Genomic DNA, 22025 nt, shown 5'->3' on the forward strand with positions numbered 1-22025 from the left:
TTTCAGTTTTACTTCTATTTTTACTTTCTTAAGCAATTGCAGTAGAGTTTGCTATACACATTTATGACTAGCCCAAGTCCACTTGCAAATACTATACTGCTTCACAGGTGATACAAATACCTTGTAACAGAGTTTCAACTTTACATGTTGCATTGCTTGATGATCAGCTAAATACATACACATGTGCTACCCAGACATACCTGTTCTGCTATATAGTGTTGCTCAAAAAGCCCTGTAGGGGCTTCCCAGGCGGCACAGTGGTAAAGAATCTGTCTGCCAGTGCAGGAGACACAAGAGATTCGGGTTTGATCTCTGGATCGAGAAGATCCTCTAGAGAAGGAAATGACAACCCACTGCAGTATTCTTGCCTGGAAAATTCCATGGACAGAGGAGCCTGGCGAGCTACAGTGCACGGAGTCCGATACGACTCAGAATCAGATATGACAGCCCATGTGCATTCTATCCTGTTTTCTTTTTCAGCATGGTCATAAACAGTATCTCATGTCACTAAAGACCTGTGTTTAGACCTGTCTAAATAGATGTATTTTTTCCAACTTCTTTATAATTCATTATCTTATAGCTTGCATATATCTGAGTTAACGTCTTCACTAAAAACATTTTTCCTTTAGTAACTTGATTACATTTTTTTCTTTGTAAACTTTTGTGGTTGGCACTCCTGTTTCCTTTAACACTTCAAGGAAGGAATTCCTGGTTCCTTCACCATTCTTGCCTAAGTATGAAAAGTATAATTAGTTCTGGAGGTAAAACTTGGAGATCAGGGTATCAGCATAGTGGGGTGAGGCACCCCTTCTAGGTTGCTCACCTCTCATTGTATCCTCTCATGGTGAAAGGGGCCCTGTGTTTTTTGCATGATATTCCTGTCTGTGGATCTACCATAATTTTAACCATGTCCCCGATGTTTAACATTTGGTTGTTTCTAATGTTTTGCTCTTGTAAATAATGCTGTGATAAATATCTTTGTTTATAAATTGTCTAATTTTCAGATTCTTTCCTTAGAATAAATTCCTAGAGGTGAAATTACTGAGTTGAATAATCTGAATAGATTTAAAGAGTCATATTCCATATCATTAATTATTTTTTAGAATTCCTGGGCCAATTTATATCCTCCAGGTCCACCTTGAGAATACATCTCATTATATCCTCACCAGCATTGAGTAATAAAATATTTTTTTGTATACTTAATATTTTATAATTTGACCAATAAAATAGTTTCCACATACTTCTCATAGTTATCATTTTATATCTGTATAATATCCCATAGTTGTATTACCTTTCCTTGACCTTGTTTTTTGCTATTTAGTGTTCTTTTCTGAATAGGTTACATTATCTTCAATAGTGAATACTGGAAACAACTATTACTTTTCCAGATTATTTCCTAAGGGTTTTTCCCTTTGAATTAATTGCTTTCAATATACATGGAATTTAAGGGACTCTTTCATAGTGTGATGAACATAATTTTCTGGAAGTCATCAAGCAGACAAGTCATCTTTCTCAAGGTGTAATTAAATGTGTGTGAGCGGGGTGGGGGTGGGGGGAGGGGCAGGGGTGGCAGAGAAGGAGATGGAATCTCTTGGCCTCTAAGGTCCCTTCCAGGTCTTTGACTCACTACATTGTCCCCACATCCCAGGCAGTCTTGCTGATGAAGATTTAAAGCAAAGAATTCCAAGCCTGGAGGGGATCAGGTTTATTATTATTATTATTATTTTTTTTTTTTTTTTGGCCATGCCACACAGCATGTGGGATCTTAGTTTTCTGACTAAAGATTGAACTCACACCCCGTGCATTGGAAGTGCAGAGTCTTAACCGTGGACCTCTGGGGAGGTCCCTAGATTTATGAATATTTTTAATCCAAGCTGAGCTGCTTAGACTGATATGACTTTGGTCAACTCACATTATCTCCCTGGATTTCATTGAAATCCCTCAGATGCCTGTAAAAGTAATGTATGTAAATAACATTGAATGTTAAGCTAAACATCTCTGAACAAAAAAATTTAAAATATTACCATGTTGTATACCTTAAATATATAAAATTTTTGTGAATTATAATGGACAGAGAAGCCTGGCGGGCTACAGTCCATGGGATCACAAAGAGTTGGACATGACTGAGCAACTAACACTTTCACTCACAAAGCTGAAAAAGGCAAAAAATGTTCTCATCCTCAGACTGTTGTGGAAGTCTGATTTGCTCTACATGCAAATTGCTCCCATCACACAGGTCTTATCCACCAGACTCCCTGCCACCTCCCACCCCACCTCCAGCTCCACTCTTGGGGTTCTTCAAAGGGGATTGCCCTTGGAAAGCTGGAGGTAAGGTTTGGTTCTGTTGAGTTGGCAGCCTTCCACGTGACTTCATCCAGAGATGGGCTGGAAGGCTGAGATCTCTGGATGCAAACTGGAGATGTTTTGGTACTCTGGAAGGTTCCTTTTACCCCCTGGAACATTTAACTCTTGCAGTGGTGTATCATCTATGGAATTATTTTAAAATTTAAAAAATAATTCTTAAAATTATGAAAACCCCCTGCCTCCCTGACATTTACATTTAAGTGTTCTATAGAATCTGAAATATCCCTGGTATAAGCCCTGTAGGTTACTATGTCTGAGGTTTTCTCCTTATCTTAGCATGGAACACAGCTGTCATCCAGCCTCGTGGCCCACTCTGCTGTTTCTTCTCACTGCTGGGATGGACTTTCAGAACTGACCAGTAGAAGCTGCTTTTTGGTTCCTTTCTGGGAAGAACACACTGAGATATCATCATAGTTCCAGAACGATCCATCAGAGTTGCTCTCTTAATAAGACAGCTTTTCTGCATTTCCTGAAACCTGGCACAACCCTGGCATATCTGAAGGTGAGAAATCTGCCCTGGAGCCAGGAATAATCGGGCAGAAATTTTTATTTTTCAATTCAGCTAAAAATGCACACTTGCCCAGAATTTCATTTATAGTGTGTATGCTCAGTTGTGTCTGATTCTTTTATGACCCTGTGGACTGTAGCCTGCCAGGCTCCTCTGTCCATGGAATTCTCCAGACATGAATACTGGAGTGGGTTTGCCATGTCTGCTCCAGGGGATCTTCATGACCCAGGGATCAACCCACATCCCCTGCATTGGCAGGCAGATAATTCACCCCTGAGCCATCTCGGAAGCCAGAATTTCACTTATAGATAACCTTTAAAAAAAAATCACATTGAAAAGAAAAATGCTGATGGAAATCAATAGCAATGCTATCTTCAGATTCAAGATAAAATTGAATTGAATAAATTGAATTCAGCACCTAACAATGGGAATGTTATGTGTAATATTCTTGAATGAGGCGTGGAAATGATGGTTGTCTATCCTTGGAACAGGGAGATAGATAGAAACAATGAAAAGTCAATTTCAGTTTCTGAGACAACTGAATGAAATAACTGTATGCTGATTTAAAAAGCAAGTTATCCTGTAATACTTTAATTAAAAATGTGCTTCTTCTGTGACACAGCGTTACTGTAGCTGGCAGTATTTGCCCAGGGAAATACATTCACAAACCCATAAAGGGAACTTCTGAGGATTTCAGTGGCAGTGTGGTGTGGAGGTGGGCTCTGGAGCCAGTCTAGGGGTCCATCCTGGGAATGCGGAAGTGAGCCGAGATTGCTTATTGGTAGAACCCTGTGTAGCAGCAAGACTCTCTGGTCTTACTGACATAGAAGAGCAAATAGGTCTTAAAAAAATCACCAGTGTGTGAACAAAGTAAGAGGCAGGATGAGATCTAGCTTATGTGAATTCAAAATACCTACACTTATAATAGAACTTTATATTTTACAGAAGCCTGTATAGGCACTATAGGGTTGCCTTCAGTTCAGTTCAGTCGCTCAGTCTGAACCCCTATGCGACCCCATGAATCACAGAACACCTATGCGACCCCATGAATCATAGCACACCAGGCCTCTCTGTCCATCACCAACTCCCAGAATTCACTCAAACTCATGTCCATCGAGTCGGTGATGCCATCCAACCATCTCATCCTCTGTCGTCCCCTTCTCCTCCTGCCCCAGTCCCTCCCAGCATCAGGGTCTTGAAACAGGAGAATATGAGACAGAAGGGGGTAAAAGTGAATACAGAGTAAAATGAAGACAGGCTGGACTGACCATTGACTGTGCATCATACATTTCCCCCCAAATATATAAGTGAGTACAGTTCTCTTAAGAGAAAACAAATACTTAACATTTTGATTTATTCAGTGATCCTAAGAATGGACTTGATAAACTAATTTAGGCATTAAAGTTTGGTGCTAATGCATAAGACACAGAAGTTACCTTCCTCTAAGTAGTTTTCTGTTCAAGATTTTAAATTCAAGGATATTTAATTTGATGCATAAAAAAAACCACCCTTCTCTGGAGTGAGTACTAAGATTCTCCCAGATACTTGTAAATCTGCTTTTAAAAATAGACTTTTGCTTTTTGGGTCTTTAGGTTTGGAGCAAACCTGAGCAGAAGGTACAGAGATTTCCCATAGATCCCTGCCTCCACAACGCAGAGCCTCCCCGGCTCTCAGCATCTCCCTCCAGAGTGCTACATTTGTGACAGAGCCTACACTGACACAGCATTATCACCTGAAGTCCATGGTTTATATGAGCGTTCACTCCTGGTATACATTCTATGGTTTTGGACAAATGTATAATGACATGTATCCTCCATTGTTGCTTCATACAGAATAGTTTTACTGCCCTAAAAATCCCCATGAGCAGCCCCTTCATCCCTTCCCATCTCCAACCACTGGTCTTTTTTAATTTTACTGTCTCTATAGTTTTGCCTTTTCCAGAATGTCACATGGTTGTAATCATTTAGTATGTAGCCTTTTCAGATTGAATTCCTTCACTTGCTAATGTGCATTTAAGGTTCCTCTATGTCTTTGCATGACTTGATAACTTGTCAGTTTTTAAAAGAATATTTGATTTCATCATCTCCAAAGTATAATTATTCCCTATATTGCATATATTGCTTATAACAGTACAAAATTTGAGAAAAAAGCTAGTTGCTCAACCAGTGAAAACAGAAATATTTGCTTACTCTTCCAGAATCAGTTTAGCTCTTACTCCTTCTTGGTAGGAATGAACATGTCACAGAAGAAATGTGATGAATGCATTTGTGGGCCTGTCTGCTTTAAGCGGGGAGGAAGAATGGCTTCTTTGACTGTGGAAAGTGCATGACTGCATGTTTGTAGTCCACCAGACAGTGTCGCCATCTGTGCGGTGGCTTTTTTCATCACTGGCACTGTATCAGTCTGGCCAAACAAAAAAATTCATTTTTTTTTTTTAAACTTTAGCCTTTTCAGTAGTTTGTTTTTGTTTTGTTTCTTTTGCCACGCTAGGTGGCACGCAGAATCTTAGTTGTCCAACCAGGAATTGAACCCACGGCCCCTGCAGTGGAAACTCAAAGTCCTAACAACTAGACTCCCAGGGAATTCCCATTTCAGAACAGTTCAAAGAAGGCATTTCCAAATATGCTATAAAGCAAGTGTGTTTTGTAGCCAGACAAGCATGTAACTGAAGCCAAGTATTGCACCTTATGTGTCATTTCTTTTTTCTCAGGTTTCAGCATAGAGGTTTAGGACACCTCTTTGCAAATTTTTAGTTCAGTTCAGTTTAGTAGCTCAGTCGTGTCCGACTCTTTGTGACCCCATGAATCGCAGCCTGCCAGGCCTCCCTGTCCATCACCAACTCCCGGAGTTCACTCAGACTCACGTCCATCGAGTCAGTGATACCATCCAGCCATCTCATCCTCTGTCGTCCCCTTCTCCTCCTGCCCCCCATCCCTCCCAGCATCAGAGTCTTTTCCAGTGAGTCAACTCTTCACATGAGGTGGCCTAAGTACTGGAGTTTCAGCTTTAGCATCATTCCTTCCAAAGAGCACCCAGGACTGATCTTTTTTAGAATGGACTGGTTGGATCTCCTTGCAGTCCAAGGGACTCTCAAGAGTCTTCTCCAACACCATAGTTCAAAAGCATCAATTCTTCGGCACTCAGCTTTCTTCACAATCCAACTCTCACATCCATACATGACCACTGGAAAAACCATAGCCTTGACTAGACAGGCCTTTGTTGGCAAAGGAATGTCTCTGCTTTTTAATATGCTATCTAGGTTGGTCATAACTTTCCTTCCAAGGAGTAAGCATCTTTTATTTTCGTGGCTGCAATCACCATCTGCAGTGATTTTGGAGCCCAAAAACATAAAGTCTGACACTGTTTCCACTGTTTCCCCATCTATTTCCCATGAAGTGATGGGACCGGATGCCATGATCTTAGTTTTCTGAATGTTGAGCTTTAAGCCAACTCTTTTACTCTCCTCTTTCACCTTTATCAAGAGGCTTTTTAGTTCCTCTTCACTTTCTGCCATAAGGGTGGTGTCATCTGCATATCTGAGGTTATTGATATTTCTCCTGGCAATCTTGATTCCAGCTTGTGCTTCTTCCAGCCCAGTGTTTCTCATGATGTACTCTGCATATAAGTTAAATAAGCAGAGTGACAATATACAGCATTGATGAACTCCTTTTCCTATTTGGAACCAATCTGTTGTTCCATGTCCAGTTCTAACTGTTGCTTCCTGACCTGCGTATAGGTTTCTCAAGAGGCAGGTCAGGTGGTCTGGTATTCCCATCTCTTTCAGAATTTCCCACAGTTTATTGTGATCCACACAGTCAAAGGCTTTGGCATACTCAATAAAGCAGAAATAGATGTTTTTCTGGAACTCTCTTGATTTTTCTATGATCCAGCAGATGTTGGCAATTTGATCTCTGGTTCCTCTGCCTTTTCTAAAACCAGCTTGAACATCTGGAAGTTCATGGTTCACGTATTGCTGAAGCCTGGCTTGGAGAATTTTGAGCATTACTTTACTAGCGTGTGAGATGAGTGCAATTGTGTGGTAGTTTGAGAATTCTTTGGCATTGCCTTTCTTTGGGATTGGAATGAAAACTGCATTTTTCATTGCAATGAAAAATGCAAATTTTAAAAGGTGCCTATTTCTCAAAGAAACCTGGGTAAGTGGATGTGAATAATTTGAACTACACTCGAAGAGCTTTCTAGATCCCAGTGGGCAGCACCCTCCGCCCCATACTCGCTCTGGCGCTCATGCGCACTCCAGGCCCCAGGCACCCTGCCTTAGGTTCCCAAACACTCTGTGTTCCTCTCCCTAGGACCATTCAGCTTCAGGTGGGGAGCGGGGAGGACCTCGCGTGGCAGTGTCAGGCAGTAGGGAGAGGACCAGTGAGGGGAGTGGGCTCAAGGACCCTAGTTGTGGCCAGAACAAGGCAACACTGTGTGTGTGCTTTCCTGAGTGTGTGCAAAGCCTTGCGTGCAGTGTGGGTTTATTAGAGGGGTTTTCTAGAAGGGGGCCTCCTGCCACCCCAGGACTGACATGAGAGCCCTCAAGTCCTGCGTTCCCCACCCCTGGCTCCCCCAGCTCTCACACAGGAAGTCTGGCTGCAATGGTGCTTTCATGCTATGCACAGTTTGTGTGTGACCCTGGGGCTGGCATCTCTCGCTTCCAGGTGTTGCATCTTCCGAGGCAGCATCTCCACCCTCTTGACCTGTTCTTGAACAGGTAGTGTGTGGTGTGGAGAGGAGAGCCATCCTGGGCCATGAAGAGATGCAGAAAGGTGGCCTGGGCCTTCCTTATTCCTTCTTTAGGTTCACTGCAAAATTGTCACCACAGGTGACTCACACTCCACGTGCCCACGGCTTGAAGCTCCATAGGAAAGCATCCTGCCTATCTGTTCATATTCAATGCTTCATTGCAAACCCTGGGCACCAGACTCCCCTTGATTTCAAGTGGAAGCTGCTCATTTTTCAAAAAGCCATGCTCTTTGTATTAGTTTGCTGTGGTTGCTCTAAGAAAGTATCGCAAACTGGGTGTCTGAGACCAACAGGGATGGACTGCCTTGCTGTTCTGGAGGCTGAACACCTGAGAGCAAGGTGGTGCTTCCTTCTGAGGGACATGGAGGGAATCTGTTCCGGGGCTCTTCCCACCCCTCCCCCTGCCTCTGGCAGTTGCTGATGACCTTTAGAAATCCTTGGCTTGTGAATACATTACCCTGACCTCTGCCTTCATTACATGCATCCTCCCCGTGTGTGGTGTGTGTGTGTCTGTATTGAAAATTTCCTTTTTACATAAGGACACATCAAATTAGAGACCCAATTGAAGTCTGTTCCAGGGTAGCCTCATCTTAATTCATTACAATTGCAATGACCCTATTTCCGAATAGTTCACATTCCAAAGTCCTGGGGGTTACAATTCCAACATGAGTTTTGGGGGACACATGGAATACTCAGCCCATAATACTCTCTCTCAATAGCTTGCTTCATTTTGACCTGGTAATAGGAATCTCCCAGATAAAAAGATCTCCTTCAAGATGCAAAGAACAAGACAAATATTTCAACAAAGAGTTCAATAAATCATCACTGTGGAAATAAGCAAAGACCACCCAACTAAGAACAAGAAAATACTGTTTATTCTAGGAGTCAGCCACCATCATTTATGTTTGGCAGAGACTCAGATGCGGGCAGGGGCATGGGAAGGCTTGATGGTGAAAGGAGGGAGGCTTCAGATATTCAGCTGTGCTCCACCAGAGGCTGTAGGCCTGGGATGACTGTCGATGGACTGAGGAGGAGTGGAGCATTCTGTATGACTGGTCAGGGGGCAGATGTTTGGCTTCCTATGCTTGATCCTAAACTATCTGAAGCTGTCCATTATTAACCAAACCCTGGCTGTCTGAGCCAATTGCTGTGGAGGTGGCTTGATTTCCTGGATTAGTTGCTGAGGCTGATGGGTTGGCTTCCTGGACTGGTTGCTGCAGATTGTGGGTTGAAGTTCTGTTTTTATATATGATCTGGCCCTTGTCCCTTTGTATGTTGAATCTCTTATCACAGAATCAGCTTTTGGGGTAGGTCTGCCAGGTACTGGTTTCCACAAATGACTTAATTATGTATAGTTATAAACTTATGAAAACAGTAATTTAAAATTTTCCCGACCTTCAAACCTCAAATTTCCCCAAGAGCCTCCTCTTTGTCTTCATAGCTCTCTCGCTTCACTGTGGTGGTTGCACAGGCCACGCTCCTGGGTCTCCTCTGATGCACTAACTCATCAGATGTTTATTGAGTTTTGCTGTGCACCCAGCTCTGGGCCAGTGGAAGGAATCAGAGGTGAACGACGTAGTTTCTGCCTTCAGAGAGACCAGTGAGAGAGGCAGGCAGGGAGATACTGTCCTCCACAGTGCTCAGTTGTCCAAGTTAAACAGAGCCAGACACTAACGTGGTGAAGACAGATTTTAATAACTACTGCAACAGATTAGAGAGTCTAGGATAAAACTGTGCAGAAGTGACTGGGTGTTTTATAGGGAAATGAGGGAGCAGGGGTGGGTGAGGGATCTCAGTAGAGTTGGGGAATTGAGAAATTATAGAGTTGGTGAGTGTGAATGCTGATCAGGTCAGCTCTGCTTGCTCTCTGGCAGTCATTGAAGCCAGGGTTCTGCCCCCCAACAGAGACCAGGGATGAGGGGGACAGAAGCCCTATCCTTCTGATTAAGTTTTAAAGGAATGGCTTTCAGGTTTTGAGGTGTAGGAGATACAGATGGATGAATGGATGGATGGATCAGTTCAGTTCAGTCGCTCAGTCATGTCTGACTCTTTGTGACCCCATGAATCACAGCACGCCAGGCCTCCCTGTCCATCACCATCTCCCGGAGTTCACTCAGACTCATGTCCATCGAGTCAGTGATGCCATCCAGCCATCTCATCCTCTGTCGTCCCCTTCTCCTCCTGCCCCCAATCCCTCCCAGCATCAGAGTCTTTTCCAATGAGTCAACTCTTTGCATGAGGTGGCCAAAGTACTGAAGTTTCAGCTTTAGCATCATTCCTTCCAAAGAAATCCCAGGGCTGATTTCCTTCAGAATGGACTGGTTGGATCTCCTTGCAGTCCAAGGGACTCTCAAGAGTCTTCTCCAACACCACAGTTCAAAAGCATCAATTCTTCGGCGCTCAGCTTTCTTCACAGTCCAACTCTCACATCCATACGTGACCACAGGAAAAACCATAGCCTTGACTAGATGGACCTTTGTTGGCAAAGGAATGTCTCTGCTTTTGAATATGCTATCTAGATTGGTCATAACTTTTCTTCCAAGGAGTAAGCGTCTTTTAATCTCATGGCTGCAGTCACCATCTGCAGTGATTTTGGAGCCCCCAAAAATAAAGTCTGGATGGATAGACAGCATCAATATAGAGACATCTTGATAGAGATATTGATCTAGATAGAGACATCTCGAAAGGACAGAGGAAGAATTCACAACTAAGGCCTTTATAATAAATGCTCTAAGTATGGTCAGGGCCTCTTGTCAGGTACTGGCTGGGAGAACCAGCAAGTTCTTCTGGCAACCTTGAGCTTTCTCAGACAGGCACTTTAAAGGGGGATAGGGCCATCCTAGGGATGCAGTCTTGAGCTGTTAGAAACTAGGTTAGTGTTTATTTGAGTCTTTAATATGGGGGGATGGGTTGGATGAAGTTATTTATGTTGAGTCTGTAGTTTGTATAGACCAAGTTGAGGCATAGTTGAGAAGAAGGCTCAAAGAAGTTGGGTCAAGGGAAGAGTGTGTGTGTGTGTTTTTAAGTTTTATTTCATTTTTGACTGTGCTGGGTCTTCGTTGCTGCATGCAGGTTTTGTCTAATTGCGGAGAGCTGCTCTTCGTTGCAGTGCATGGGCTTTTCCTTGCAGTGGTTTCTCTTGTTGCAGAGCACAGGCTTTGGGGTGCGCGTGAGCTCAGTAGTTCCAGTTCGAGGGCTTTGTTGCCCCGAGTCATGTGGAATCTTACTGGAGCAGGCATCGAACCTGTGTCCCCTGCACTGACAGGTGGGTTCTCTTTATCTATGTATAATTTATTTATTTTTAATTGGAGGATATTTCCTTTACATTGTTGTGCTGGTTTCCACTATACATCAACATGAATCAGCCATAGGCATACATATGTCCCCTCCATCTTGAACCTCCATCCCACCCCTCTAGGTTGCCACAGAGAACCAGGTTGAGCTCCCTGCATCATACAGCGAATTCCCACTGGCTATCTGTTTTACATATTGTGGTGTGTATGTTTCAATGCTACTCTCTCAATTTGTCCGACACCCCCAGTGTCTCCACAAGTCTGTTCTCTATGTCTTTTTGTCTCTCTTTTGCTGCCCTACAGATAGATTAACCAGTACCATTTTTCTAGATTCCATATATATGCATTAATATATGATATTTGTTTTTCTCTTTGTGACTCAGCTTTATGATGGGCTCTAGGTTCATTCACCTCACTAGAGTTGACTCACATTCGTTCCTTTTTGTGGCTGAGTAATATTCCATTGTGTATGTGTACCACAACTTCTTTATCCATTCATCTGTTGATGGACATCTAGGTTGCTTCCATGTCCTGGCTATTGTAAATAGTGCTGCAGTGAACACTGGGTTATATGTGTCTTTTAAAATTGTGGTTTTCTCAGGGTATGTGCCCAGTAGTGGGATTGCTGTGTCATATGGCAGTTTTAGTCCTAGTTTTTAAAGAAATCTCCATACTGTTCTTCATAGTGGCTGTACCAATTTACATTCCCACCAACAGTGTGGGAAGGTTCCCTTTTCTCCCTTAAGGGGAGAGAAAGTCTTTGCCCTGGAGGTGAGCACAGGCCACCGAGGGAGGGTATACATGTGCATATACGTGTGCATGTATATGTGTGTGTGTATGTGTGTGTGTCGAGAGAGGAGAGGATAACTTGACTTGAAAGACCAATCCCAATAAACCCAATGAATCCAATCAGCAGAGGGGAAGGGAGGGAAGAGCAAGGGCAGGTCCCGGTTTATGGGACCTAAAACGTACATAATTAGAGTATTCTCTTCTAAAAAAAAGATACAAAATAAGAAATACAAAACTAGATAGACAGTCTTGGAGAGGGGCAAACAAGAAAGAGGACCAAAATTAAAGCTTCTTTTCTTGTTGTTCAGTTGCTAAGTTGTGTCCAACTCTTTGCGACCCCATGGACTGCAGCACACCAGGCTTTCCTGTCCTTCACTCTCTCCTGCAGTTTGCTCAAACTCATGCCCATTGAGTTGGTGATGCCATCCAACCATCTCATCCTCTGCCGCCCCCTTCTCCTCTTGCCATCCGTCTTTCCTAGAATCAGGGTCTTTTCCATCGGCTTTTCACATCAGGTAGCCAAAATATTGGAGCTTCAGCTTCAGCATCAAGTTTGATTTCCTTTAGAATGGGCTGGTTTGATCTCCTTGCTGTCCACAGGACTCTCAAAAGTCTTCTCTGGCACCATAGTTTAAAAGCATCAGTTCTTTGGTGCTCAGCCTCCATAATGGTCCAACTCTCACATCTACCCATGACTACTGGAAAAACCATAGCTTTAACTAGACAGACCTTTGTCAGCAAAATGATATCTCTGCTTTTTAATAGGCTGTCTAGGCTTGTCATAGTTTTTCCTCCAAGGAGCAAGCATCTTTTAATTTTGTGGCTGCAGTCACTGTCCACAGTGATTTTGGAGCCCAAGAAAAGAAAACTTGTCACTGTTTCCACTTTTTCTCCATCTATTTCCCATGAAGTGATGGCACCAGATGCCATGATCTTAATTTTTTGAATGTTGAGTTTTAAGCCAGCTTTTTCACTGTCCTCTTTCACTCCCATCAAGAGGCTCTTTAGTTCCTCTCTGCTTTCTCCCATTAGAGTGGTGTTATCTGCATATCTGAGGTTGCTGATATTTCTCCTGGGAATCTTGATTACAGCCTGGCATTTCACATGATGCACTCTACATATGAGTTAAATTAGCAGGGTGACAAAGTTCTCTTGGTTCATGGCAAATCTGCCTCTTGGGAAGGGTATGTTTCAGACTGTGTGAACAAGAGTGAAGGCTTGGAGGATAGAGAGAGAGCTGAAATAATTCATAACTGGGTGTGTGTGAAGGATACAGAAGAGAAAAAGCTAGAGAAGATCCTATGGTCAGGTAGAAATATGGTATGGGTAGTCACTGGGGGATTTTAGGCAGGTGAGAGTGACTCAATTTCTTATTCATGGATTAGACAGATCACTCTGGAAAGAAGTACAGAGGATGGACGGAGTCAGGTAAGGCTGGCTGTAGACCCAGGGAGGGGTTGTTTGCACGGCCCTCCTGCCAAACACTGACGAAGACCCAGGAATGTCACTGTATGTCCATATGTGACTTCAACACAGACGTCAGGACTCTGACGGAAAGAAACATTCTTCATCAAAAACATTTTTAGACTGTTCTTTAAGTTTAAAAATATGCTTTCATATATTTTTGTGGAAAAGAGGCCCAAGTTACCCTAAGACTTGTTTTTTATTAATCTTGCATGGCATAGTGTTTCATTTTAAATAGAAAAATCATATATTTGGTTTATTTGTCCTTGGGTATCATGCATCTAAAAAGGAATAGATTTTAAAAGTCGGATAATTGTGCCACACCTTAATGTTTAAAGATTCTATTTTTGCATAGGACATTGATACAGAAATGCCTCAAACTGGATATGCCCTGTGTTACACAGTCTGTAGCGGTGCTGAGGACCACACTGATCCCTGAGGACAAAGTTTTTTAAATGAAAAGTACATCTACTATGAGACAGGTCCTGCTGCTTGTCACAGGAAACTCTTAGATGGACATCAGTCCCTGGTTTTCCCTCTCAGGTGTTCCTTTTAAATTTCCTGACAAGTCTTTGCTTTTCTAGAATAAAGACGTTCCATGTTGAAGGTAGATCTGAGAGTTAGCATCTGGGTCACATAACCATCAGATGATATAACCATCTTTCTTTCCAGTCTCAAAGAAAAGAGTGATTGTTTGGATCTGATCTAGCCTTCCTTTTGTGAAAGAAAAGCAAGACACAGAGTGCCTGAATTTCACTGTGACAATGGCAGCAACTACATGTAATTCTTTTCAGTGTAGTCTAAGAGTCTACTCATCTCAGATGCCAACTGGTGCTGTGACTCTCCCCCCTTTAAAGCAGCAAATGCAGTCTGGCCACCGAGGTTCACACATGCATAAAAGAGATGAGAGCCCCGCTGCTCTGGTTGCAAGGAAGAGCCTCACACCCACCCACTTACATGCAGAGCCTCACATAGCTTCCTGAGCTTTTGTAATCTGGTTTGCATACACGTTTGGTCCAGTTCTTACGTTTTCCAATTAGAAGGTTGATCCTCAGCAAGACAGCGTGTCAATTCTGTTCATGTTCACCAGAAATAAATCTTAATCTTCCTTCTTGCTTTTTTCGTTTTGAGACAGTGCTCTTTCACTATTGCACACTGATTTACTTAAAAAATATTTGCAGATATTAAAGCAAAGTTGGTTTCACACTGAATCTTTTCATCTTGAAAGAATTAAACCATCATGTATGGTGGAGACTCCTTGAATTTCTAAAAAAGTGAAGCACCACCCATGTGTACATCCATGACGTAGCTCAGGCTTTTATAGATACTTGTGCCCATATGATCAACACTCTGAAATAAGTCCATCCTGTTTCACTGATTAAACAACTAAGATTCTGATACGATCTGGATCCTCAGAAGAGAGCAAACTGTGCTGTGCAATCCCTTCAGTTCAGGGAAATTTATTCAGACTTTCTGAAAGAGCAGTAGGGTGGCTTTGAATCATTTGCCACCTCTAGAAAATATTTCTTCCCATTTCAGAGGCCTCTCACTTTTCCTTTGTGTATTATGATTATTTAGAGTTTGTCCACATATTTGCTGTCGAAGGGCAAATATGTTTTCTTCAAGAGTCACTTTCTTTCTTCTGATGACCCCACCCATCTCTCTTCCTGACTCCCACTGAAAGAGTTCACAGTGATGCTGACATCTGGGCCCTAAGTGATTGTCCCTAAGCTGGCCAGAGCCAAATGGCTCCTCCAGAGGTCAGTTTGGTCAACCAGCTCCAAAAAAATGGAGGTTCTGGATGCAGAGCGACGATCAGAAAATTTGTTTAGGCCAGGAACTCATTTGTTTGTTTATTCATTCATTCATTGGACAAACACTAAGAGCTATTTATACCCTGGAGCATGAGGCAGTACAAGCTGATTGTGAAGAGGCCTGTTGTTCACAGTGACTGTGCTCAGAGCACCACACAAGTACCCAAAGACCACCAACTCCTGGTCCCCAGAAGACAAGCCTAGAAGTTTGAAGGCAGAGCAAGCATTAGAGCTGGACTTTGAGGAATGGCCTTCGTTCTGGGGGTGGAGGTGGAAGGCAGCCACCCCTGCAGAGGGAATGGCAGCAAAGAAGTGGAAGATGTTGGGATGAGGGGAGGGACAAGCTAGGGCGTGGAGGGCGGATCCTGAAGGCAGTGAGAACAAAGTGAAGGATTCCTGACATGGTGGGGGGATGGGGTAACGAGGGCCAGACCTACGGTGCCGGCAAGGAGAATGGGCAGGCTCGACATGAGGACGTGTCAAAGGAAGAACAAGAGCCCAGGAAGCATTGGACGTGGGACTAAGGAAGCGGCCAAGGTGGCTCTCACATTTTGAAATGACAGTGATGCCCTTGACTGAAATAAGGGACAAAACACCACCACTTGTTTTTGGTAAGAAGGTTCTGAGTTTTGTTTTGAATGGGGTGACTTTAAGACTGAAGTTCATGTTTCTTGTGTACCACATACTTGGAACGCAGAAGAAAGCGATGGTCAAAATACAAGCAATTCCCCCCTCCCCACACAAAAATACAAGCAAAGGAGTCAATCAGGGAAATGTCAGATTATAAAGGACCCAAGTACATTTTGAAATTAGGTGTGTTGGGAGCACTGGTCTTGTCTTCCTTGGATCCCTGTCTCCTTTCCTTTTTAAAAGTAACTGAAGAGTATGAGGATAACAAGGCTTTGGGACTTCCATGGTCATCAGTGGTTAGGATGCTGAGCTTCCACTGCCAAGGCCCGGGTTTGATCCGTGGTCAGGGAACTAAGATTCCACCAGCCACCTAGTATGGCCAAAATACAAAACAAAACCACAAAACTCCAAACAAACAAAAAGGGGTGAACGGACTTTGAAATATCGGAAACCACATCAGCGCTCTCCCCTCCTGCTATTACCCACAACTTGGTGATTGACATTCTTGGGACTAGTGTTCTAAGTCTCAGGCTTGCAAGTCCTTAGACTCATCTGGAGTGAGCTTCATCAGTTTGTCCACACAGAGCAGGATGAGGGTGAGAAACAAGAGACTCCAACCAACAGCCGCCGCGATCCAGCCGTATTCATCTACTCCCGTGTGGCAACACCGGGCCGCTTGTGGGCAGAAGTCGACGTCTGGCGGGGAAGAGAGGGCGAGAAGGACAGTGTCACCCCAGCCTCCCTTCCCCCAAGGCTATTCTCTGATATTCATACCATCAAGACCAGTAATAACAGGATAGCACCATTTACTAAGGCACGCCCTGCACTGTGCTAAGAGCTCTACACATGTTCCCTTATTTATTCCTCACCAAGTGGATAGGCAGTTATTCCTCCTGTTTGACATGCAGGAACTGAAGCTGTCACCTGCCCAGGGTCACGAGATGGCAGAACTAGAACGCAAACCCATGTTTGTAGGAGTCCAAAGCCACATTTGTAGCCTCTACATATTGCTGCCTGTTACTCTCCCTTGTTAGTGTCCAGAAGTAAGCACATGTGGTCATTCAGTGGGGGCAGAATCAAGGAGCCAAACTTAGAATAAAGCAAACTTCCTATAAATTAGACATGCACCACAGTGGTTGTTTATGAAGCACTAGGCTCCTTAGTACTGCAAGTCTTCAAGTGGAAGATGAACAGAAAAATGCAACAGGTACGAGAATGAAGCTCCTGCATTGGGCAGGAATTGGACTGGCTCATGTTTAGGATGTTTCCACTCCCAAACTTCTATAAGCATTCGAAGTTAGGGGGTCTTTGACTGCTGTCCTGAGGATGAGCCATTAAAGCCAAACTGCACCAGAGTGTGAGCTTACATGGGGATCATGGCCAAGAGAGCTTTGTAGACGTGCCCTGCAGACGGTTCTGGGGCTGTGAACAAACCACAGTGGGGTGCGAGAGGGCCAGGCAGGCGCTCAGCCACTCAGTGCCAATGAACAGAAAGTGAGGAGGCTTCAGTGTCCCTCCCTGTTCCGAGATGAGCCCTGAGCTAGGGCAATTGCCGGGAGAAGCTTACTGGGGCACTGCTCGAGGGTCTCAAGATTCTCTGGATGGTGGATGGTCGAGGTTGAGTTGCTGCCGCTGCTTGCTTCTGGAAGAAAAGACAAATGATAGTCTCAGGCAGTAGGAAAAGCCATTCTCAGGCATGGAGTTAGCAGTTTTTGTTGTGAATCAGTAGTGAGTATTATGACAGTATTATAGAAGTTCCAGTAGAGGTATGTTGAGATTTCATACAGCAAAGTTCTGTTATAGCCTGAACTATGGCCCCAGATTTGGTAGTGCTTTGTTATGGAAATAGGGCTTTAAAGAGGAAATTAAGGTTAAATGGTTAAATTAGTCCAGTGTGACTGGTGTCCTTGTGAGAAGAGGAAGAGGCACCAGGGATGGAAACTCAGAGGGAAAAGATGATATGAGGACCCAGTGCAGAGTGGGGCAAACTGCAAGCTGAGGAGAGAGGTCTCAGGATTAAACACAGCTGGTGACACCCAGAGCCTCCAGATCTGTGAGAAAAGAGGCTTCTGTGGTTTCAGCCACCCAGGCTGTGGTATTTTGTTGGGCAGCAAACTCACACACTCCCCTTTTCCAACCACTTCCTATTCCCATTGAGATGCTTTATCTTTATATCTCATCACCCTTCTGTCACCAAGGGCCTCTGTTTAAGCTGCTTTCTATGCAGATAAGTACATCTAAGAAGTGTTTTGTTTTGTTTTGTTTTCCTAGCATATACCAACACAGACACTTAAAAATCTGCCATGTCGTTTCATAACAAGCTTCAGTTTCCTTCAAAAACTTGAACTAAAAAACATCGAAGTCTGACCTTGATTCTTTATTTCTGATGATTATGATGTTAGTATTCAGAAAAAGGGTGTGAAAAACTAAACACTCTACAAGCAAGTTGAGAGGTTTCCAGCGTATACAGCACTTAGAATTATATAGTCCTTGATTAATAAACAAGGCACACAATGATAAAAAGGCACTCTAGCAGAAAATATCAGAGTTTGGGGAGTGAGGAGGGATTACAGAGATGAACATAAGGATCCCCAAGGGAGAGAAATCATGGGCTGTGTTCCCTCTCATCATTGAGAATAAGAAGGTAGGCAGTCTGGGTCCACTGTGTCCAATATAGTGGCCACAAACCAGAGTGGCTGTTTAAGTTTATTAAAATGAAATTAAATGAAAACTTCAGCTACTTGGTCATACTAGCCACTTGCAAAGTGCTCAGTCATGTGGCTGGTGGCTACCATGTTAGAAAGATAGCACAGACATGGAACCTTTCCACAATCAAAAAAGTTCTGTTAGAAACAAACTCACAGACTTAGAGAACAAACTCATGGTTTCTAGGGGGCAAGGATGTGGGGGAAGGGATAGTTAGGGAGTTTGGGATCTACACCTACACACTGCTATATTTAAAATGGACAACCAACAAGGACCTTCTGTGTAGCACAGGGAACTCTGCTCAATGTCCTGTGGCAGCCTGGATGGAAGGGGAGTTTGGGGGAGAATGGATACATGTATACATATGGCCTAGTTCCTATGCTGTGCCCCTGAAACTATTACAGCATTATTAATCAGCTATACTCCAATATAAAATAAAAAGTTTAAAAAAAGTTCTGTTAGACAATGCTGACCTAGGTAGAGCTAGAGCAAGAGCAAGAGAGCCTTTGAAAGAATCTTTCTGGAAATTGTATGGCTGCTCAATCTGCTTCTTTGGAAATGACAGAAAAAAAGTTTGGAAACTGTCCAGGCCCCACTGACTCTAGGTTAGCATGTCCTTCAAAGGTGCTTGCTGTCACATAGCAGAGTAACTTGGGAGGAAACTTCTTGATTAGCTAAAGCCATGAAATTTCTGCTCAGGCTAATTTTACACCATCCCCTCCCTAGCCATTCCAGTGTCCTGCTGAAATATAGTAACTACCTTGATGCAATCTGATTGCTACTGTAAATTATTTACAGCTAAATGCCTCAGAGCTTGGTTTTTATTTGCTTTGGAAAAATTGATTCCTCCATGTTTTAATTTCCCTTGTTACCCGAATCACTTCCTTGACCCTGACTTTCATCTCCCCTCTACCCTAGTAGGGAAGTGGTCCTGGTCTAGAACTGGTGTGTGGAAAAAAATCAAGTTAATGAAACACTAGTAGTAGGTTATGCTATGCTAAGTCACTTCAGTCGTGTCCGACTCTGTGTGACCCCATAGACGGCAGCCCACCAGGCTCCCCCGTCCCTGGGATTCTCCAGGCAAGAACACTGGAGTGGGTTGCCATTTCCTTCTCCAATGCAGGAAAGTGAAAAGTGAAAGTGAAGTCGCTCAGTCGTGTCCGACTCTTAGCAACCCCATTGATTGCAGCCTAACAGGCTCCTCCGTCCATGGGATTTTCCAAGCAAGAGTACTGTTAACCCATATGAAATCACCATTTCTATAGGTCCAGAATTATTCAATATCAGACATTTTATATGGTTCAAATCGAATAACCTAGTGTAAATTCTGAAGAACTGAAACATCACCCACCTCCCTCATAAGCAAAGCCAGCCAGGGACTGGTCCTATTTGGAGTCACTTCCAAAGTAAAGGCTACTGGAAGGATCCAACCGTTCAGTGCAGTGAAATGGGTCAAGTGTTTGAGGCCTTCTCATAAGCAAGGCACCTCCAGGGTAAACAGAAAACACTCTTACTTGGAGAGGGGCGATATTGGAAGAAGTAAAAGGAGCATGCTAACCTTTGCTGAGTGTTTGAAATGAAGTGAAAGTGTTAGTCATTCAGTCGCGTCTGACTCTTTTTGACCCCGTGGACTGTAGCCCACCAGGCTCCTCTGTCTGTGGAATTCTTCAGGCAAGAATACTGGAGTGGGTTGGCATTCCCTCCTCCAGGGGACCTTCCCGAACCAGGAATCGAACCTGGGTCTCCTGCATTGCAGGCAGATTCTTTACTGAGAGAGCCACCAGGGAAGCCCCATTGGGGTGTTTACCACGTGCTATTTCATTCAAAGTTCTTTATGTGCAGTTACCCTATTTCATCTTTACAACAACCCTATATGTAAGCACTATGATTATCTCCACATTAGATATGAGGAAACTGAAGCTCAGGGAGGGTAAAGAATTTGCTTGAGATCACACTACTAGTCAGTTGTGGAAGCCGAAGTTGAGTTGAGGCTCAGAGGCTTGAGAGCCCACCCTCTGAACCTCCCGAGGAGAGACTGAGGAGAGAGATGGATACTGCCTGGCGTGGGGGACTGTGAGGGTTGGCTTTGAGAGAGGGAGAATCTGCCAGGGAGCAGGGCAGACTGTTCTGAGGAGCCAGGTCAAAGCCAAAGGCAAAAGTCCAGGAGCATGAGAATGAGAGCGAGGTCCCTGATGTGCAGAGCCCAGCCTGGGAGGGCGCTTCCTAACACCCACCTCGGCCTCCCTGAGAAAGTGGGGTGATAATCCAACATCTCCTGAGCCGGGTGAGATGGAGGAAGATTTAACAGCATACGGCGGCTTGTGTTGAGGTTTAGTGAAAGTTGCAAAGGATGCCCAGGGTCAAGGGAAGGACGGATGTCCTTAGGTGAGAGGAGGGTATGCAAAGGAAGGATGATAGCCACAAAATAAGGAATTGCAACACAATTACCCTGAGCAGCCGCCGCTGAGAAACAGCAGTCCAAAGATGCCGTTTTAGGTGCATCTCCCGTCTCTGACGGGAGGGACTCGTGGTGGCTCCCATCTTGGCTGACTCTGGTCTTAGGTAAACCCCCATTCCACCCTACACTCTCCAGCCTAATCCTTCAGATGAGAAAGCCCTATTTCCTCTTTCCTTTGAGCAGGACCAACCTGAGCCAAGGAATCCTCCTCCTGCCTCCTTCTCTCTCCCACCCTCCCTCCCTCTTCCCATTGCGGCGAGAATAAAGCTCACGGTTCTACCTGCCAAGTAAACCGGGTGGAAGGAGAGGAAGGCCAGGCCAAGGACCAGGGAGGTCCAGGGTGCCAGGTGGAGGCGCTTCATGCTGAGGAGAGAGGCTTCTGTGTGCACTGCCCCTGCAGAGGCGAGCTGAGGGCCACCTGCCATGCACCCCGTGTGTGTCTCGTCCTGCGGGAGCTTGGAAACAACGCTGGCAGAGGTGAATTTCTGCTCTGTGTTTGGGGGAGAGGGAGGGGTGGAGCAAAGCGAGCTTGGGCTGTCACACCTGGCTTTCACCTCTCCAGGAGGGAAGCTGAGCTGTGTTGGCTGTGGGAGGAAGAGATGGTGACTTTTGCGGTTCTTACTTAGCTTTCATTTTGTCCCTGCTGAGAAAAAAGAGGACAGGGGAGGCAATCTGGGCCCTGCTGGTTCCTTGAAGATAAGTTTTCTGTCTCTTTCACTTGCAGGCTTAACTGCTATATTCCCTAGTCCATCCTGTCCAATATTTTCTGAGCCCCTGCCCTCTCGCTAGGGGCTTCCCTGGTGGCTCAGATGGTAAAAAATCTGCCTGCAATGCAGGAGACCCGGGTTTGATCCCTGGGTCGGGAAGATCCCCTGGAGAAGGGAATGGCAACCCACTCCAGTATTCTTGCCTGGAGAATCCCCATGGACAGAGAAGCCGGGCAGGTTATAGTCCATGGGATCACAAAGGGTCGGACATGACTGAGCAACTATAACACACATACACACACACTCTCTCTTGCTAAAGTCTAGAAATACCTGTCCTCAAAGTACCTTTTTACAAATATGCATCATTAAAATACAGAGCAGTGTTTTAGAAAGGACCTGAGAAAGACAAAGCACTTTGCTTCTCAGCAGCAGTGGGCATCACCTGCTGCCACATAAGGAAGATAGCATTTGGGTTGGGTCTTGATGGACGGTTAGGGTTTTGACAGGCAAAGAGGAGAAGCGGGCATCATAGGCAGAAGGGAT

At 44.3% G+C, this 22025-nt stretch overlaps 2 protein-coding genes across 6 annotated transcripts in view; one reads left to right on the forward strand and one right to left on the reverse strand.

Annotated features, from left to right (window-relative positions):
* Positions 1-22025, forward strand: part of ATP6V0A4 (ATPase H+ transporting V0 subunit a4) — a 98173-nt gene that overhangs the window by 5620 nt on the left and 70528 nt on the right. Inside the window, exon 1 of one of the 3 annotated variants that reach the window (XM_086395352.1) lies at positions 21114-21252. The exons of 1 other annotated variant lie outside the window; for it this stretch is intronic. The gene's annotated coding sequence lies outside the window, so the exon portion shown is untranslated. Of the gene's footprint in view, positions 1-21113; positions 21253-22025 lie in introns of those variants that run through there. One more of the 3 variants, XM_086395354.1, reaches the window with a different exon arrangement.
* TMEM213 (transmembrane protein 213) lies at positions 15004-21242 on the reverse strand. 3 transcript variants are annotated; one of them, XM_086395378.1, is made up of 3 exons: positions 21056-21242; positions 17179-17250; positions 15004-16307 (listed from the first exon to the last, which is right to left on the reverse strand). In XM_086395378.1, exons 1-3 carry the CDS (start codon positions 21198-21200, stop codon positions 16138-16140), a joined length of 387 nt encoding a protein of 128 aa, XP_086251504.1. In that variant the 5' UTR covers positions 21201-21242; the 3' UTR covers positions 15004-16137. The 3 variants fall into 3 exon arrangements, with proteins under 3 accessions (XP_086251504.1, XP_086251503.1, XP_086251505.1); XM_086395377.1 differs by having other exon boundaries at positions 17179-17253; XM_086395379.1 differs by lacking the exon at positions 17179-17250.

Source organism: Bos grunniens, chromosome 4, assembly GCF_055505025.1.
Source record: "Bos grunniens cultivar Pamir isolate PY7600 chromosome 4, Bosgru_T2T1.0, whole genome shotgun sequence".
NCBI classification, from domain to species: domain Eukaryota; kingdom Metazoa; phylum Chordata; class Mammalia; order Artiodactyla; family Bovidae; genus Bos; species Bos grunniens.